Source organism: Porites lutea, chromosome 5 (genome assembly GCF_958299795.1).
Source record: "Porites lutea chromosome 5, jaPorLute2.1, whole genome shotgun sequence".
Classification (NCBI taxonomy): Eukaryota; Metazoa; Cnidaria; class Anthozoa; order Scleractinia; family Poritidae; genus Porites; species Porites lutea.
This window is the reverse complement of record NC_133205.1, coordinates 6,063,766-6,083,190: the sequence shown is the minus strand read 5'-3', so window position 1 is coordinate 6,083,190 and position 19,425 is coordinate 6,063,766. Positions and strand designations below refer to the sequence as shown.

The 19,425-nt window shown below is 39.2% G+C and overlaps 2 protein-coding genes across 2 annotated transcripts; both read right to left on the bottom strand.

Moving 5' to 3' along the window:
* Positions 1-561: 561 nt before the first annotated feature.
* Positions 562-5,883, bottom strand: LOC140937052 (N-acetyllactosaminide beta-1,6-N-acetylglucosaminyl-transferase-like). Its single transcript, XM_073386582.1, has 2 exons — positions 5,639-5,883; positions 562-1,776 (listed from the first exon to the last, which is right to left on the bottom strand). The coding sequence occupies exons 1-2, from the start codon at positions 5,792-5,794 to the stop codon at positions 649-651; spliced, it is 1,284 nt and encodes a 427-aa protein (XP_073242683.1). The 5' UTR covers positions 5,795-5,883; the 3' UTR covers positions 562-648.
* Positions 5,884-9,204: 3,321 nt separating this feature from the next.
* On the bottom strand, positions 9,205-15,368 carry LOC140937819 (N-acetyllactosaminide beta-1,6-N-acetylglucosaminyl-transferase-like). The gene is made up of 2 exons (XM_073387395.1): positions 15,125-15,368; positions 9,205-10,248 (listed from the first exon to the last, which is right to left on the bottom strand). The coding sequence occupies exons 1-2, from the start codon at positions 15,269-15,271 to the stop codon at positions 9,205-9,207; spliced, it is 1,191 nt and encodes a 396-aa protein (XP_073243496.1). The 5' UTR covers positions 15,272-15,368.
* Between the last annotated feature and the right edge of the window lie 4,057 nt (positions 15,369-19,425).

The window sequence follows — 19,425 nt, the reverse complement described above, 5'->3', positions numbered from 1 at the left end:
CGTCAACAATCACATTGCTGAGCACCATTTAAAGACGAAACATCAAATTGACTGGGACTCTGCGACATGTATAACGTATTCTATAGACTACTATCAACGTCTTACTTTAGAAAGCTGGTTTACTAACTTAGAGCAAACGCCACTGAATCGTAGCCAACCGTTACCAGCGCCGTACAAACGACTTATTGACGAGATCAAGCAAAACTAACTACGAGAGAACGACTGGAGAACTAACAATTTGACTAACAATAGACGACTGTTTAACTGTGACAATAGACGGATCGAAACGCACCAGTTACTGATTAAGAGCCTTCATAGCCAACCACATCACGGCTTAACTGACAGACGACCAATAACATCGCGACGTAATTTACCAATCAGATCAACAACCAGAGTATAACACCATCAACTGACGTGATACAACTCACTTTGACTCTGAAGATGACTACCGCGCATGCAGGTTGTCGAAACGTCAGTCACTGTCAGCAACAACAGTCCTATTCAGGACTACGTTCACCCAGACGATCAAACTCAACCTACTTTTGATACATCTTTTAGTTGTTTTTACTGTCTTTTAACTTTTTATTTTAATTTGCGTGTATGAGGTTAGTCTTTGAACCCTTACAGCGACTTTTCCGGCGATGAGCGCTAAGAAACGGCTGTATTGGAGTTGTGGGTAGAGTCAGATGGGTATTCCCTCCCTTGAACGGCTGCAGATAAACACTCTACTAAATTTTCTTCGTATTCATATGGAATCTTTTGAGTAAAAAGCTTGTTCCGATTTTTCTCCGCCAAAATCCAGCGAAGATCACGAGTAGAAAGCCAGCAATTTTCTCTAATCCAGGTACCGAAACACTGTCGATTATCCCCATTAGCAACCCACCCGAACGCGCGCATTATCCACTCAGGATTCTCATTGTCATGGTAACCGCCAGGGGTTCCCGGATGACGCTGCAAAGAAGAGAAAAACACTTCATCCGGGATATAAATATCGGATAACCATTGAAAAAAGTCGGTGGCTATTTTATCGTACAAGACAAACTCCACAAATTTCCTTGTTGCTGCAATGTGGTTCCATCCTTTCATTATAGTGATGTTATGAGGAGGGGGGGCCTTTGGTTTCCATGTACAATCCATTCTGTAACCATCGTGTTCTTTCCCTTTCCCTGTTTTTGTAAGAGTCCAGATTGTGTTCGCGCGATAGGCAAAGTGCTCCGGCATAGGATAACTCTCTATGTTGTTCAGTCCGTTGAGTTTTTTCAGCCCCTCAACGATGCCTTTGTTGTCATAAAGGGGGTAATCTTGTGCCACCAACGTGATTAAATACTTCCACGGTACATCGCTGTGGAAAAGATCTTCCATGCAGTTCAACTCTGCTTGCAAAACGGACACGTGTCCCCAAACAACGTCTATCAATTTCTTTGTTACGAAAACGTTTGGCAAACAATCAATAAAGGAATGAACGGCACGTTTGAAGTTCTCCGCGGATTTCTTATCCAGATGTAAACAGTAGACATTGTGAGGCATATAAATTGCTCTTAGAAGATTCTCTATAAGTCCAGAACCTTTGTAAGCCACAATTACATAAGCTATTCTCAAGTCCCGCTCAGCCTTCGTAGGTTGAGGATGACAAAAATAGTTTTCTTCAATATCCTTGCATTGTCTATGGTTATGTTTTTCGTAAGTTTCAATTTCGCTGACTTTTACTTTTCTTCCTTTCACAAGGTTGTCATTTGCCTCGACGTTTATGAGGTGCTGGCAATAACTGCTGCTGAACTGAAAAATAAAAATGAAACAAACGTTACAATTGCCAAATGGAATTGATGTTTTTAAATAGTACTCAAACTTCGTTCTCTTCGGCTGTTGTTCCTGCGTGTCAGCTGGTTGGGACGACCGATATGAAAAGCACCGGTGAATAAATAACCAAATAAATAAAATCTAAGGGCCTCCAAAGACTAGGCATGAAACTTGGAAACTAAGATTCATTGCGCATGCTTGTAATGTACGTTTCAACAGGGAGGCGGGCAAGGGAAGCACTCGCAGTCGAGAAAGTCGATTTTCAAACTCGGGAAAGGAAGATACTCTACATATAACCCGTAATGACGAGGGGCAAAGTGAGGATGGAGAGCCAGGGGAACCGATACTTGTTAAATTTTAAAAGCTCTTGTTTTAAAACTTGCTGTTCACAATAAGCTGTGGCAATAACGGCAAGATTATTATCAACAGGAGCTTTCAATGCCGTGTTGGTATTCGAAAAAGAATATTCTCTTTCATGTAATTGTTTTGCCAAGTGCCTTCGGCCATTTTTGTTTGTAGGAAAGACCACTGACCACTGTCATCGAAGATAAAATCAAATATGATATTGTCGATAAGTAAACTATTTATCCCCACACACCAGAAAAAACGGTCAAAAACGTAGTCATCGACAGCCATTTGTTGTCGACAACTTCGCAGTTTCCCTTTTTGAAAAGGGAAACTGTTTAGTTGTCGACAACTCGCATCACACACTGTTGTTTTTTTAGTTGTCGATAACTTAACTTTTAGTTGTCGAAAAAATAGTTGTCGACAACTAAATGTCTGGTCTGTGGAGGCCCCTAAAGGGACGAGGACCGGCCAGAGAACGACCCAGTCCTGGGCCGCTTTTGTTTTTTCCGTTCCTTTTATTTTGGCTCGTCTTGACTAACCATGCGCGAATGGAGGCTCATTGGCAGACTGGGGTCATTCTCGTCCCCAGAGCCACTCGGTTAATTTGTAACGGACGATTCAAGGCCGAGTGACCAAAAGAAACGAAGGGACTGGGGTGGAACAATGGCTTACAGAGACGAGAAGTCGTTTCTTCATGTTGCCATGGCAGCAAAATTTCTGGATCTTAATAAACCGTGTTCCGGCAAATATGGCAGAAAAGACTAAAAAATTGACATGTTTGTCTTTCGTGTGCATGATTGCACTCAGGTAGCCTGTACACCGACGTTGTTTTATTTTTCTTTTCGTTCTTTGCGAAATTTTGGCACCATGAAAAGGTGGCGTCACACTTCTCCAATCTCCACGATTTTCAGGAGTTAATGATGATTTGGTCCTCAGTGAACACGATGAAAAAAGACGCAATGAAAAAAGACCGACCACGTTTTTACGTCGATTGACCGTGACTGATGGCAGGCGTCTTTTGGTTCGTCACACACTCCTATGTTGGAAAGAATTGTTGCCTGCTGACAATAATATCCGGCTAAAATGAGGTCGTTGGACAATTTCAAATAGCGGTCTTTGTAAATACTTAGAATAAACAAAAGACCACTTGTGTATAAAAAAAAGTTTACAAAAACAACCACAACAATAATCAACAGCTTAAGGAAAGTTCATTTAATATGACAAGGGGCGGGGGGATGAAGATATTGAAACTCGAAGCTTGAAATTTTAGCAGCCCCCCTCGCTAGCGGTTCAATTTTTTAGGAGCCCCCTCCTTGGTAGTCGAAACAATTTCAGAGCCCCCCCCCCCCCCTCCTCCTTCAATTCCTTTGCTCCCCTGAAAAAAGATCGCTAGACTGTATTAAATATATTTACCGTTATTGTCTTCAATGGTTTATACTATGACAAACTTGAGATACAGTTGTGATACAATTTTTCTAAAGCATTTTTGGGATGAACAAGAGTGTAATAATTACTGAGACTACATTTGTTATATCTGTAAACCACGTGATATAGCTGAGTTGCACAGGTCATTAAATTGTTGAGTTGAAAACCATCCGATCTGTATGATGATGTCATGTGTTGGTTTTGAAGTATACAAATTTTCGGAGCCCCCCCTCCTAGCACAACAATTTTTTCAGAGCCCCCCCCTTCGGGTGTCTAAAAATTTTCGGAGCCCCCCCTCAATATCTTCATCCCCCCCCCCCTTGTCATATTAAATGAACTTTCCCTTAGGTCAACAAAACGTTTCCCGTAATTGTACTTTACAAGCTCTTAGCCGTTGAACTCATACATACACAGGGGACGATTTAATCTCCGTCTCTGTGATACCAAATTCACCCCAGTTTAATAGTTTGCAACAGCTTTACCGACCCAGACCTTTGTCGCTAATACCCGCCTTTGGTTTTCACGTTACGTCATCGCCGCCATGCTGGTGGACGGTAAACAAAAGATCGCTCATTAGCTCGCTTTGTTTGTCCAACAGCATTTGTTCATTTCACCATTGTTATTTGTGTCTCCCGAGATTGCATGAAAACCACCTATACCGGCCCTCCTACTGTGGTTATTAAAATCTTGCGTGACAATCGATTGTTTACTGACCATACTTTCGTCGCGCAAACTAATGAGTCCCCCTGCGATTCTGCCTTTTCAGCCCGAACAAGATGGACTTTTAACCGAAGGTTTACTCAAATCTTGTTTTCTTTTGTTTAGAAATATTTGCATAGGCCATTCTCGTTTATATATTGAAAATTCAATGCAAAGAGTTAACTGTCAAGTGACTTGAATGCCAAATACAGCTGAAAGTAAAATTTAAATACCGCACCTGGATGTCTAATGCAAAACATGGCCAGTTGATGTGGACCCTGAATAAAGCCCGATAAAGAAAACTACAATACAGTCTAATTACGTCCATAGCGAACAGCTACCATAAGCATTCATTCATTATGAGGCCTGGACTTTAAACCCGGTCCAAATATCTGTATGTCGATTCATACACTCTAATCTCACGCGGTACTTGTTTTTATTCGCTTCGTGGTTTTCCAACGCGTCTCAAATATTTGTTCTATCTCTCACACACAAAAACCTATTGTCTCCTCTCAAATAGCCTGAGATCATACCCTCTCCCTGTTATCCCTTTATGTATCCACGAGCCAAAGAAGCCAAAAAAAAATTACGCCTGATCTCAGGTTGCCTCTCAAACGTCTGCGGTTGCAAAAACTTGATCGTGCTTACGCAACTTCCATTCATAATATCGTAAATTGAATTCTCTTCTAACTCCAAGTTTTTATTTTTTATAAAATTCAAACTTTCAAATTTTCGTCCTATATGTGTTTTAGGGCTTCTTTCCACTTTCAGTGCGAACGTTGCGGAGAAAACATTGCGTGACGATCCTAAGAAACGTTGTATGCGTTTGTTTGTGTGCACGTACTTGTAGTTCCATCTGTTTCACTAATTTTAATATATCTTCCTAGAGCTGTTTTTAAACGCATTCCGTAATGCGTATTTTATACCTAGCCCAAGCTTTATACCCAGACCTTGTTTTACACCTAGTCTGGAGTCCTTCAAAAGCGAGAAGGGAAGAACCAGGTTATTTATGAACTCCAGCAGTTCAGCATTTTAAAACAGAACTTTATTAAAATCGAACTAGTAAAATTTCTCGGTGGAGATTCAAACGATCTGGTTGGTCCATGACTATGTCATATAACCCAATACAAGCGTACAATATTTTTAAAAAACATTTTTAACTGAAGTGTTGTTACCTTTCCTCAGTTCCCGTTAATTGCATTGCTGGAGTAAATATACTAAGAAAAAAAACATTCTCCTCAACGTCGGTTGAACGATCTCCTCCACTTCGTCTCGGTAATTATTTCCACTATATTAACTTCGCTTTTGCCGAATGAATTGGATAGTAAAATGTTCATTTATAACCCACAAGAATCTGTTCTACTATTACCTTTAGAATTCGCCCATTGCAGTTACCGGTAAAGCGCTTGAGAAGAGGTCTTGTGGTTCTCGGTGATTCTTGTTCCACTGAAAAAAACAGATAAATTCCCCACACAGCCAGGAGAAGAACAGTAAAAGCGCCGAGCTTAAGATTAGAAATTGCCATTCAAGGAAATATACTCTACTCAAGGTCAAACAAGGACTGAATTCAAAAGAATAAACAGCCTTTTGCCTACGACGCCATAGTCCGCTACACAGCCGAGTGTCGTCACGCAACGTTCCTCCTTAGTTGGGAGGAGCGTTGCGTGATTTCACTGAAAACGGCTGTGTAGCAGACCATCGACGCCAGAGACCATATGCAAATTAGGGACCTTTAGCATCAGGTTTTTCGTGGGAAACGGCAAACCGCAAACCGCAAAATGTCATGTGACCACGGCCTTGCGGTCACGTTTGCAGTTTGCAGTTCAAGTTTGAACCGCAGGAAAGGCTTCCAGCGGTAAGTTATTTACGGCAAGGTTTTTTGCCACAAAAAATTGTACAGCCTCGCGTTTAAAGGTATGAACTAGCTTTTTGTATCCGTTTGCGATGTGTTTGTTGGATTTTTGATCTCGAATCAATGAATTATTGCTGATTTTTGGGCGATTAAAGTGATGCACTTCGACTTGATGAAAACAACATGGCGGCCCTAAACAATGAACGCGCAGTTCAAATCAATTCTATTTTCCTTTCTGCCGTACTAACAATGGAAAGTATTCTGTTCCAATCCAGAGTTTAATTTTTTTTTCTATCTTGTTACTAAATTCATGATTTAACTCAGTCTCTGTTTGGTTCCTATTTTTAACGTATCACTCCGCAAATATCATTTTATTTTGCTTATTTCTTTTAGACTGGGGAGCTCAGGCTTCATAAAGCCTTCTGGTTTCTTCTGGGCTCGGCGGACTATTGTTTTTAGGGTTTAAAAGTCAATGTGACTTTTGTTGTCACACACTGACCTCACATAAAATCAAATAGGGGATTCATTCGTCTACGCAGAAAAAAGTTTTTTGATGAAACGAATGTGTCACGCTTCGATTCTTGAAAGCAAAAGTTTTTAGTAAATAAGCCGTTGCTAGTGTGTTATGTAAATTAACTTTCTCACAACAGAGTCGCAAGCATGAGAAGTATGAGAAATTACTGAGGTCTGCGAACGCTAAATATCATTATTCTTACTTATTTTTCTATAATAAATATAGGAGACTTGCTTTTGATGTATTCCTGTGCTTTTTGGTGTGAATTCATCGACTTAGTCGGTTTTTTTGTTGTTGTTATTGTTTGACCAGAGGTAAAAAAAAATGTGGACACTGAATTCGCCAGTTCCGAAGCTCAGTTTTGCATTGGTTTGCGACGAATCCTTTTGAAACTGCGCAGTTTTATTAACTTTAGCATGGGAAATCGATCTGTGGTGGTCGCTTCTCGAATAAAATTCCGAAAATAAGCCCCGAGGCATATAGTTTTCAAAAGCCCTTTTTGAGGGGCTTATTTTTGGAGGGGCTTTTTAATATACGGAGGGGCTTATCTACGGAGGGATATTTGCGTTTTAAAATCGATTGGACCAGCCTTATAGTTGGAAGTAAATGTACCGTTTTAGCTTTGTTTTACTTTGTATTTGAGGGCAATTTTCCAAGTACAAGCCCCCGGGGGACTTATATTTGGAGGGGCGATTTAACGGAGGGTTTTTTGCGTTACCGGTTTGGGGGTATTATATTTGGAGGGGCTTATACATGGAGGGTCTTATTTTTGGAATTTTACGGTATTACAATGGCATACCAGAGTTTGTGGGGAAACGTTCGATGTTAACAGTAAATTAGCTCAAACGACGCAAAGTATTTGAAATTTCATTGTCAGAAAGTCGAACCTACAAGAAATGGCAAACTTCGTCGATTATCCGGGAGATTTCAGACTCTAATCTGGAGACTGGGAGAAACGGTTCAAAGTCCCGGATTATCCGAGAGAGTTGATAACCCTGAATGTGCCGTCATTTGTTCTTTAAAGAGAAATTTCTCTCCGCACATCCCTTTGCGATACTCTTTTCGGGGAGAAAATATTGACTTTTAACAAGCTCTGATGAAATGAAATGTTCATCAATCCTCCTGGGATGCCTGTTTACTGGTTACGAGTTCTTCGCATACACTGAGTCACCGCCTCCGGTCGCCCTTCTCTCCACAGTCCCAAGAGCGGTGAGTGAAGGAATAAAATTATGCTGATCAATGGTGAAAAAAAGGAAAGATCGGGGTGAAGAGAATCAACCTCCCGTTGGACTCTATTTTCGTTGCCCCTGATTTCAGGTTATCCTCACTCGGGCTTTCCCCGGGGGGCTTTCGACCTCGTTCCTCGCCGCTTCGCCGATTCTTGATCAAAGGGAATAGTCCCAGATTTTCGTCAAAACTGAAATTATTTCCTAGTTTCATTTTTGTGAAACTTTAAGCCTAGAATTTTTTTTATACATACAAAACAGAAAAGAAGACTTTCTGACTATAAAATTGTACTTTCAACATTAGTCGCTGAATTTCAATAATTTTCATCAAAAAATTCGCAACGTTTTCCTATTTTTTTGTACAAAAGAAGCCACGAAATAATGTTTGTTCAGTATACTAGAATAGAAAAAAAACTTACGAGACTATAAAAAGATGTTTTTTTTAACAGCACTGGAAAATTTAAATTTATTAAAAGAAATAAGTTTATGACGATTTAAATCAAAAATTGGAAATTCCTTCCAAGTTTGTTTTTCGACAGTAGGCCTAGAATTTGTTTACATACTCGGCCCTAGTCTCCCTCGCAGCCGTTTCAAAAAACGGCTGCCGGAGGGAGACTAACCAGGCTCCAGTTGTTCAAAAAGTGGATAACGCTATCCATCGGATAAATCACTTTTTACAATAACTGAGCGAATCGTCGAGCGCTGATTGGTGGAGAGCTATGGTGAATGAGAGGATAGACCATGGAAATGACGTAAAATGCCACGCAATGCCGGTTGTTTTGTTTTTGGTTTTTCTTAAAAAAAATAAATATTAATGTAAAAAACAAATCGACCACAATTTTCATCATGGAGAACTGGGAATTCGCAGTCTTTCATGGAAGCTAGCTGAAGAAGAGAATAGCGATTGAAGCAATAAATACAGCTCTATTAATATTTTTCGCCTTTTCGGTGAAGATGCAATTTTTTACCATGACAAAATGTAGATTTCACTGACGAAAAGGGTGAAGAATGGTTCAAACTCTCAGGTCCCGTCCAAACTACCGCAGTAACCTGGCTCCAGAGGTCCGTTTTCTGCTTTTCTGCAATACATTTTTATCATCTTCAACGAAAAATAAATACCGTTACACGTTGCTTTTAACTAACTATTACATACAGCTTTTAGGTATATTTTTTACTGTTTTTTAATTTCTATATATATAAATTTGCATGTATAAGGTTAGTCTTTCAACGCTTGCCGCGAAATTGTCCGGCGATGAGTGCCAACTAAGAAACGGCTGTATTGGAGTTTCGGGTGAAGTCAGATGGGTATTCCCTGTCTTGAACGACGGCAGATAAACACTCTACTAAATTTTCTTCGTATTCGAATGGAATCTTTTGAGTAAAAAGCTTGTTCCCATTTTCTCCGCCAAAATCCAGCGAAGATCACGAGTAGAAAACCAGCAATTGTTTCTAATCCAGTTGCCGAAACACTGATTATCGCTTTTATGAATCCACGCGAACGCGCGCATTATCCACTCATGATTATCGTTGTCATGGTAACCGCCGGGGGTTCCCGGATGACGATGCAAAGAAGAGAAAAACACTTCATCCGGGATGAAAATATCGGATAACCATTGATAAAAGTCGGTGGCTATTTTATCGTACAAGACAAACTCCACAAATTTCCTTGTTGCTGCAATATGGTTCCATCCTTTTATTATAGTGATGTTATGAGGAGGGGGGGCCTTTGGTTTCCATGTACAATCCATTCTGTAACCATCGTGTTCTTTCCCTTTCCCTGTTTCTGTAAGAGTCCAGATTGTGTTCGCGCGATAGGCAAAGTGCTCCGGCATAGGATAACTCTCTATGTTGTTCAGTCCGTTGAGTTTTTTCAGCCCCTCAACGATGCCCTTGTTGTCATAAAGGGGGTAATCTTGTGCTACCAACGTGATTAAATACTTCCACGGTACATCGCTGTGGAAAAGATCTTCCATACAGTTCAACTGCGCTTGCAAAACGGACACGTGTTCCCACACAACATCTATCAATTTCTTTGTTTTGAAAACGTTTGGCAAACAATCAATAAAGGAATGAATGGCACGTTTGAAGTTCGCCGTGGATTTCTTATCAAGATGTAAACAGTAGACGTTGTGAGGCATATAAATTGCTCTTAGAAGATTCTCTATAGGTCCAGAACCTTTGTAAGCCACAATTACATAAGCTATTCTCAAGTCCAGCTCAGCCTGCGTAGGTTGAGGATGACAAAAGTACTTTTCTTCAGTATCCTTGCGGTGTCCATGGTTATGTTTTTCGTAAGTTTCATTTTCGCTGATTTTTATTTTTCTTCCTCGCACAAGGTTTTCATTTGCCTCGACGTTTATGAGATGCTGACAGTAACTACTGTTGAACTATAAAAAAAAAAAAAATAATAATAACAATAACAAAATGACTTATGCAAACGTTACAGTTGCCAAATTGAAATGATGCATGGTTCTAAAAGCACTCAAACTTCGTTCTTCTCGCCTGTTGCAGAGAATGTTCCTGCGTGTCAGCTAGTTGGGACGAGCGATATGAAAAGCACCATAGAACAAATAAATTAAAAAGAAAAAACTAAGGGCCTTCACAGACAAGACATTTAGTTGGGGACAACTATCTTTTATCGACAAGAAAAAGTAATCGATCGCAAACGATGTCCGATGCAAGCATTCTTCACACTGAAGCATTTAGTTGTCAATGACAATTGCAAATAATTCCTGACGGAAACTTGAAAACTAAGATTTATTGCGCATGCTTGTAATGTAAGTTTCAAAAGGGAGGGGTCCAAGGGAAGCATATAATTGTACACATTACCTGTAATGCAGAGGGGCAAAGTGAGGATAGAGAGCCAGGGGAACCGACACTTGTTTAATTAAGTTCTTGTGTTAAAATTTGCAAGATTATTATCAACATGAGCTTTCAATGCCGTGTTATGATACTCCAAAAAGAAAATTCCCTTTCATCAGGAAGCTCCTGCTTTCATGTAATTCCTTTGCCAGGTGCCTTCGGCCATTTTTGTTTGTAGAAAAGACCACTTACCACTGTCAACGCATCGAAGATACGATCAAATATGATAGTTGCCGACAATTAAACTATCTATCTCCACACAAAAAACGGTAAAACACGTAGTCATTGACAACTATCAGAACTATTTGTTGTCGACAACTTAGCAGTTTCCCTTTTTGAAAAGGGAGTTTTTACAGGGCAGTTTCCCTTTTTGTCCCCGATTTTCAGGAGTTAATGATGATTTCCACCTCAGTGAACACGGTGAAGACCTCACTTCACTAACGCAACGAAAAACGACCGATCACGTTTTTACGTCGATTGAACTTCTAATCTGCAAAGGGAGAGGGAAGCACCGTGGCTGATGGTCAAATATTAACTTACGCAGGCGTCTTTTGGTTCGTCACACACTCCTATGTTGGTATGGGAAGAATTGTCGCCTTTGTAAATACTTAGAATAAACGAAAGACCACTTGCATATTATACATATATGAATAAAAACGTGTAGAAAAAACAGCAAGCACAACAATAACCAACCGCTTATGTCAACAAAACGTTTCCCGCAATTGTTTTGGAGGTTTGGCCTGTACTACATTCAATTATACTGTTGACATAAGATAGGGATTATGGGAATAGCTGTCAAAGGTAGTTAAGTGTGACATGTTACATTTCGAGATAAATTTTCGTACTGGGAACGTTTTAGCGTGGTTGTGTGCTACAACAATGAGACTGTATTGTGAGTAATTTCGTTGCAAGTGAGGCATATTAAACGGGAGAAATTATATCGTAAACATTGTGAATTATCTAATTTCCGAAACGGCCTTTCCGTGTCTCTTCTTTTGCGAATGTGTGCGTTTGATTCTTGGCAAAAAAAAAAAAGAAAAGAAAGAAAGAGAGAAAACAAACAAACTCAATTGTCAGGATTCGAGCTCTCACTTCTCCGACAGCTGTTAGAATGCGTGTACCTTAGTGCCAACCGTTTTTCGATGGCATGGGAAAAGGGAATTCAAGTGCCATTTCCATTTTTCGTTTTCGCATGACATTGAAAAACAGATTTGAATTTTGCTTTTTGTTTTTCGTTTTCGCCCTTACTTTAAAAAACGGTTTTGCACTTCGTATTTCGTTTTTCGTTTTCGCATCACTTTAAAAAACGGATATCAATTTCAGTTTTCGTTTTTCGTTTTCCAACACTTTCAAAACCGGATATGAATTTCGTTTTTTGTTTTTCGTTTTCGCATTACTTTGAAAAACGGATTTGAATTTCGTTTCTCTTTTTCTCATCACTTTGAAAAACAGATCTGAATTTCGTTTGTCATTTTTGCATGACTTGAAAAAGGGATCACTGCACCAGTCCAGTCATTCGAAGCCCCGGCCACCCCCTCAGGGTGGGACCGGGGCACTTACTTTTTATGTAACTGAAAGTAAGCGAATTTTTCTCTCCCCGGGGCCAAAGTGAGTAGTAAACTCCCCCCCCCCCCACCCTGCAATGATATGTCTTAAACACACGGTACTCCCTTTTTAACAATGGATGACAAATGATATGATAGCCGCGAAAAAACACGCAGCTATCGCGACACTTGCATATCCTCGATGGAGAAGGAAAATGACAACCATTTGAACACTTTACAACGTGAAGTCACAAGATGCGAGATAACAAAAAATTACAAATCGAGTTTTACAGTCTTCTGGAGTTTTTGTAGAATGACTCAATCATTACAAAGTGTCTTTCTTGTCGTCATTTCCAGGATACAACAAATTGCTACATCATAAGGTATTAACAACAACAACAACAACAATAAGCTTTATTTGCATGACCATAACAAAGTATTACAGTATTGCAAAAGCTACTTGAAATTACTTATTGATTCCTTGTAAATTAAATATTTAAAATAATTTGAAACTTATCAATCATTGTTTATTTCTAACCATCAGTAGGATTAATTATTCCGGAGATAAGTTTGTCTCTCAATTCAAAGCAAGTTGATATAAATGAAATTAATTGGATGTTAATAAAATAGTCAGGAGAATTCATCAGATGTGATAATAAGGACTCATGTGATTGTAGTCGCAGAAACGGTATTTTAGGATCTAGTTTAGAGAAGAACATATCTCTTATAGAAGAAAAACTTGGACAATCTAATAAAAAGTGAGTTTCATCTTCAATTCTGTTACAATTGCAGAGATTGCATAACCTTTCGTCACGTGGTAGATTGTCGTATCTACCTGTCTCAATCCTAAGTTTGTGACTGCTTATTCTCAGTTTCACTAATGTTTTCCTAGAAGGGTTCTTTCTTGTTAAATCTAGGTAGACAGAAGGGCTATAATTCGTTTTGATTTTATAATAAAAGTTAAGTTTTTGTGAATGTTGAAGGGTATGATTCCAGTAAGTGATATATTTCTTTTGCATAAGATCTACATATTGCTTAATTTTACATTTATTCAGTAAATTACAGTTAAAGCCTGGGAAATCATAGTAGTCAGTCATCTTCTTAAGACTGGAGTAAAAACTATTTTGACCACTATGATAAAGGTCAACAGATATTTTTAAAGATTGTTTAACTATAGAATTTTCATCTTTTTCTTGAACGGGGAAACTGAAACTGAAGACGCGTCTAGTTAACTTCTCCAATAAGTGGCACAAAAAGTGTGTTCAAGGCTTAAAGAAAACGGGACTTAGCTAAGACACTCCTTATATGCTCGTATAAATGGTACAGTTTGTGTCTTATTTAAGACGTGTCGTATGTTAGCCGCGTCAAAAGACTCATACAAAGCATACATAAATTTCTTCAGCTGCGAGAAGCAATAAAAATGTATGCTTTACTACGCGGCACGAAAATGGAAACGCTTACCACAGAGTGAATGCCCTTGCTTATTCCCCGGTCAGGGAGGCAACCGGGATTCCTAGCGTATCCCCCGCCTACCGTGGAATAAAAATGGAGTGATTATGAAGTGAAAGGCCCCTCATTATCCCGGTCATCCCCTTGCGGGGGGGGGGGGCGGAGTTTCAACTGACTGGTGTATTAATCCACTTTTCAAATTCATGCAAAAATGACAAACGAAACTCCATCGAAAAACGGTTGGCACTAAGGTACACGCATTTGTTAGCTTCACGTACCTGAAACTTCACCAAGAAGCCAAGGAAACAAAATACGAGATACGTTCTATCTCTGAATATTATGTCACGATCACGCGACCCGCCGTCTGGAAAAGAAATACTTCTCACGCGGTTTCAAATACAAAAAAAAGTGAAGTTCATCGTGCAAATATCTTTTGCAGAAAAAAATTAAAGCGGAAGTGATCGTGACCTTCCAAAACATCCTTTCTTCAATGGCCGACTTTCGTGATGTGGTATCGGTGCTGCCATGCAACTAAATAAAGGCAAGAAGAATCTTTGCAGAAATGGCCTAAAATTTTCTATAGCTTGAGGAGGGCTAAAAATTTCTAGATGACCACTCCATTCATTTAAAATTTTCGAAGCTTATCTAATAAATTCCCTACGATTTTCTAAAGTTTAATTTTGCGCACTTCACTCTCTAGGTAAAAAAAATATTTCGGATTCGAAAATGTGATGGAGAGAGAAATTCTTACTTTCGTAAAACTCTAAATTACATCTAAGACTTTCGGGAAAATAATACTGAAGACCTTGTAATTTCGAAAAAACGGCTTACGTTGCCCTAGGATGACCGAACAGATTCAAATTCTGTAGCACCGATTAATTAGAGTGCATTTCTAGAGATCTAAAAGTATTCTGGATATGCTAGAAAGTGTTTTGAATGTATGTAGGAGGAAACCGTCGTTGGGTGCCCCTGATACATCCTTTTCCAAAAAGTAGTTGTGTCAGTACCTCTTCTCTGTCTTCTTAGCAGAGATTCCCAGTGGTTCGATTCTCGTAAGCGACCACCACCCGTAGGCGACCACTAAATCTTCGCGTTTTGGGAGGTTGATTACAGGAGGTTCGACTGTATACGACTAACGATAAAACAGTGATTTTTTATGGGTATAGAGCTTCATGCATCGGTGTTTATGGTGCGGTGCGCTGACAGAATACCTTTCTTTCAATCTCCGTTAATTACTGAATTAAATATACTAAAAAAAACCATTCTCCTCAACAATAGCAACTGCGGTTAATTGATCTCCTAGACCTCGTCTCGGTTATCATTTCCACTATATTAACTTCGCTTTCGCCGAATGAATTAAATAGTAAAATGTTCATTTATAACCCACTAGAATCTGTTCTACTATTACCTTTAGAATTCGACTACAGTTGTTGGTCGATCGCTTACGAGGAGGTCTTGTGTAGAGGTCTTCCTTCACCGAATAAAACAAGTGAATTTCCCACACACACAAGAGAAAAACAGTAAAAGCGCCGAGCGTAAGATTAGATACTGCCATTCAAGAAGAATATAGTCTACTCAAGGTCAAACCACGACTGAATTCAAAAGAGTAAACAGCCTTTTGCCTACGGCGCCAGACCTGTATCTGTGGCCGATAAACGGTTGCATGGCCTAAATCATTCCGTCCAAAGGACAGTCGAGGAGTGCTAGGAACGAGTTTCCGATTCGGGCCGACTTCTAGCCTCCCACGCAGACGTTCCATAAAATTTTATAATACTGAGTCACCGACACCGGAAATCGTGACCTAGGTACGTAGGTGCGTATCTAGAGTGATAATTTAGGACATTTAGATGGTTGATGCTATCGCCCGAGTTGCGCCGCAATAATAAACTCCTTCAACGTTAATGTTCTGCAGCTTGAAAAGTATATCACTGCAGAATTTTGAAACACCCTGAAACACAAATGGAACGCAAAACCAACACTTATCGGCGCAGTTGCGCAGTTGATGGCGGCAGTGGGACAATAGGAAGTCATGTGGCGAAACTAATTTTGTAACACCTTTATCCCTGGTGTCCATTTCAAACATAAATCAGAGGTGTCTGCGCAAAAAACTTTCCGTTCACAACGACTTCAGCGATTATTTCCTATTTTGCACGAAAAGGGGAGCGTTTATTCACGAACAGCGATCAGATCGAAGCAGACAATTATGCTAACTTTCAGTACAATAATATATTTCGTTTTTCATCGCCTCCATCTCATGAAGATGGGTCGGTCCGCCTAGCCAAAAACTGGGAAAAGTTGGAAGGGTTAGGTTAGGGCCTAGGCTTTAATCGCTAGTTTAGCCGCATATCCTTTATTTGTTATTTTGTAATTACTGCTTCCACAGGCGGCCAAGCTCATTTTGAAAGTACTATATCAGTTAAATCAGTTTTTAAAATTTTTTTACGACATTTTTTACTATATGGTGGCTCGTCAAGCAGAAGACGTTCTTAGGCAGTCACCCATATTGAGAAACCTGTTATCAAGTAACGTGTTCTGTTCTAGGGCGACTTGAATCTTTTCGAAATTACTTGGGGCTTCAGTATTATTTTCCCGAAAATTTTAGATGCAATTTTAGGTTTTACGAAAGTGAGAATTTTTGTGATTGCTCCCTCCATCGCATTTTCCAATCCGAAAATTTTAAGTTTCCTTTCTCTGCGAAAAATAGGCTAACTTGGGGACTGAAATGCGAAAACTAAACTTTAGAAAATCGTAGGGAATTTATTAGATAACCTAAGAAATCTGTACATAAATGGAACGGCCATCTAAAACATTTTTAGCCTTCCTCAAGTAATAGAAAATGGTAGGCAAATTTTTGCTTCTCCGAACAGAAATTTTACAGAAAACAGTCGTTAGGTGCCCCTGCCTAAGCTCTGTGATATTTTTTTTCGGCACAACCTGTCTACAAGGCTTCACAGGAAGGGAGAAGGTTCTTCGCTTGCTAAGTGAATTCGAATGTCCACGTAATATTTTAATTAAACAACAACCACAACAACATTTTTTTTCTAAAAAAATTGAAAAAAAATTACCCTCGACATGGTACCCTCGACCCTCGACATACAACCCTCGACCCTCGACCCTCGACAAAAAGATAGACTCGGGTTAACCCATGGTTTTAGACCAAAAATGGCCATTTTTCCAACTTTTTTTTTAGGCAATATAGGCCAAGGAAATCTCTTTTACGATATTCTAGAACGAAAAAACGCCTTTCTAGGCTATAAAAGTGAATTTTTCAAAAAGTCGAAAAATTGACATTTTTCCAAAGGGTTTAACCCATGGTTTTGATCCAAAAATGGCCATTTTTCCAACTGTTTTTTTTTTTGGCAATATAAGACAGGAAAATGTCTTTCTAGGCTATAAAAACAAGAAGTTCAAAAAGTCGAAAAATTGACTTTTTTCAAAAGGGGTTAATCCATGGTTTTAATCCAAAAATAGCCTTTATTCGAACTTTTTTTTTTTAGGCAATATAAGCCACCAAAATGTCTTTTACGATATTCTAGAACGAAAAAACGCCTTTCTAGGCTATAAAAAAAAAAGTCCAAAAAGTCCAAAAATTGACATTTTTCCAAAGGGTTTAACCCATGGTTTTGGTCCAAAAATGGCCATTTTTCCAACTGTTTTTTTTTAGGCAATATAAGCCAGGAAAATGTCTTTCTAGGCTATAAAAACAAGAAGTTCAAAAAGTCGAAAAATTGACATTTTTCAAAGGTGTTAACCCATGGTTTTGGTCCAAAAATAGCCATTTTTACAGCTTTTTTTTTTTAGGCAATATAAGCCACAAAAATGTCTTTTACGATATTCTAGAACGAAAAAACGACTTTTTAGGCTATAAAAACAAGAAGTTCAAAAAGTCGAAAAATTGACATTTTTCCAAAGAGGTTAACCCATGGTTTTGGTCCAAAAATTCCGATTTTTCCAACTTTTTTTTTTTAAGGCAATATAAGCCAGGAAAATGTTTTTTACGATATTCTACAACGAAAAGGTGCCTTTCTAGGCTATAAAAACAAAAAGTTCAAAAAGTCAAAAATTGACATTTTTCCAAAGGGGTTAACCCATGGTTTTGGTCCAAAAATGGCCATTTTTCCAACTTTTTTTTTTAGGCAATGTAAGCCAGGAAAATGTTTTTTAGCGGAGCTCCCGCGCGCGAAGCGCGCGCAGCGGAGCACCATGGGTAACAAAATTTGGTAAACTATCCATCCGAGAAAATTTGGTTATGACGTAGCATACGCCCGCCCGTCCGTACACACACTTCATGTAAGCCGATGTCAAATGTCACAATAGATCTTGCACAACTTGACTAGCCTTTCAGTTTTGTAAGCCATCCGTATGAGTACAATTAGATTGACAGTTGTCAAAATCAGACATCCGCTGACAATTATCACATGACCATCTCGCGGGCTCACATGAAAGACCAGTCGTTTTGCCCTACATATAATAAAAATTTGGTAAAATTTGGTAAAACATCCATCCGAGAAAATTTGGTTATGACGTAGCGTACGCCCGTACACTCTTTGCGGGGGAGGGAAGGGAATCAGGTGTCAGCCCGTCCGGGGGAGGAGTATGTTATAAACCGCGCGATGCATTTGTGCAACCCACCTGTTTCCTGGCGGGAAATCGCGCAAGAAATGACGTGGCTGTCGTCGCGTTCAAAAACATGTTTACTTCAACGGAACTACCTCATTGCATAAGGATTTTGTCCGGGGAGCTCAGTTTCTAGTAACCTGTTCCGAAGAAATTGTTATGGCAACAAACAATAGCGGATTGGATTGGAACTATTTGCTTGTAAGTGAAAAGCGACGGAAAAGAGAAGAAGAGAAAGGCATAGAGTAAGAATTAACAGGCGCGCTAGCGAAGAGGATTCAAGTGGAAAATTTATGTAGCATCTGCGACTTGTTCACTGATAGCTGAAGCTGACAGAGTTTTGAGTCATCTTTTGATGTATTTACCTGTCTTTTTGCACTGGATCTACAAAATGAAATACAGCAGCTATCAACATTTTTTTTGTTTTTCTTGGCTGGCTTGTTTACTGGGTTGTGGTTGAGAAATCCGCCGCACGACAAAAAGAAATCGGGAATCATCGTTTTCAAAAATAAGCTACTTTTAGTAAGCTTGCTTCGCCTTGCTGGACCTTGCGAAAAATCTTAAGCGATTCTGGCCTTACTTGATGGGTTTCCGTGCTGCATCTCGACCGGTAAGCTTGAGTTATTTTATTGCTTTTTATGTGTTTTCTTTTTTCATGTTTATGCCGTCATTTTACGCACATTTGTAAGGTTTGAATCAATTTATCTGATCTAGTAAAGAACTTAAAAAGTCTTTAGACGTTTTCTGACCGCGACTAGAAGAAAAAGTTCTGAAAAATAGTTTAGTTATCCTATTGTTTGTTAAAGAAAACTTTGAGCGATATTCTTGCCTGGAGTTCATCTTGCAAAATAGCAAACACGGCGAAGGCGGCTTAAAACTTAAGGCTTAATTTAAATCTATTCGTGACTCAGCTTTACTCTAAAACACGTCTTCGGGAATAAAAATTGTTGACCTTTAAATGTATCTTCGTCTTATATTTCTTGTCTTGATTGTTTGTCAAGATCTCGTTCTTACATGATCGCTTTGCCAGTTGTTGTTTTTAGTTGTCCGTGAACGCGTTGGTCACGCTCTACGTCCAATTTTTATGCTCTG

Excerpts from the sequence above, each read along its gene's own strand:
- LOC140937052 (XM_073386582.1), bottom strand. The coding sequence starts at position 5,794 with ATGGCAATTTCTAATCTTAAGCTCGGCGCTTTTACTGTTCTTCTCCTG. Across the intron at positions 1,777-5,638 it reads GCAATGGGCGAATTCTAAAG|TTCAGCAGCAGTTATTGCCA; the intron begins GTAATAGTAGAA and ends TTTATTTTTCAG.
- LOC140937819 (XM_073387395.1), bottom strand. The coding sequence starts at position 15,271 with ATGGCAGTATCTAATCTTACGCTCGGCGCTTTTACTGTTTTTCTCTTG. Across the intron at positions 10,249-15,124 it reads ACTGTAGTCGAATTCTAAAG|TTCAACAGTAGTTACTGTCA; the intron begins GTAATAGTAGAA and ends TTTTTTTTATAG.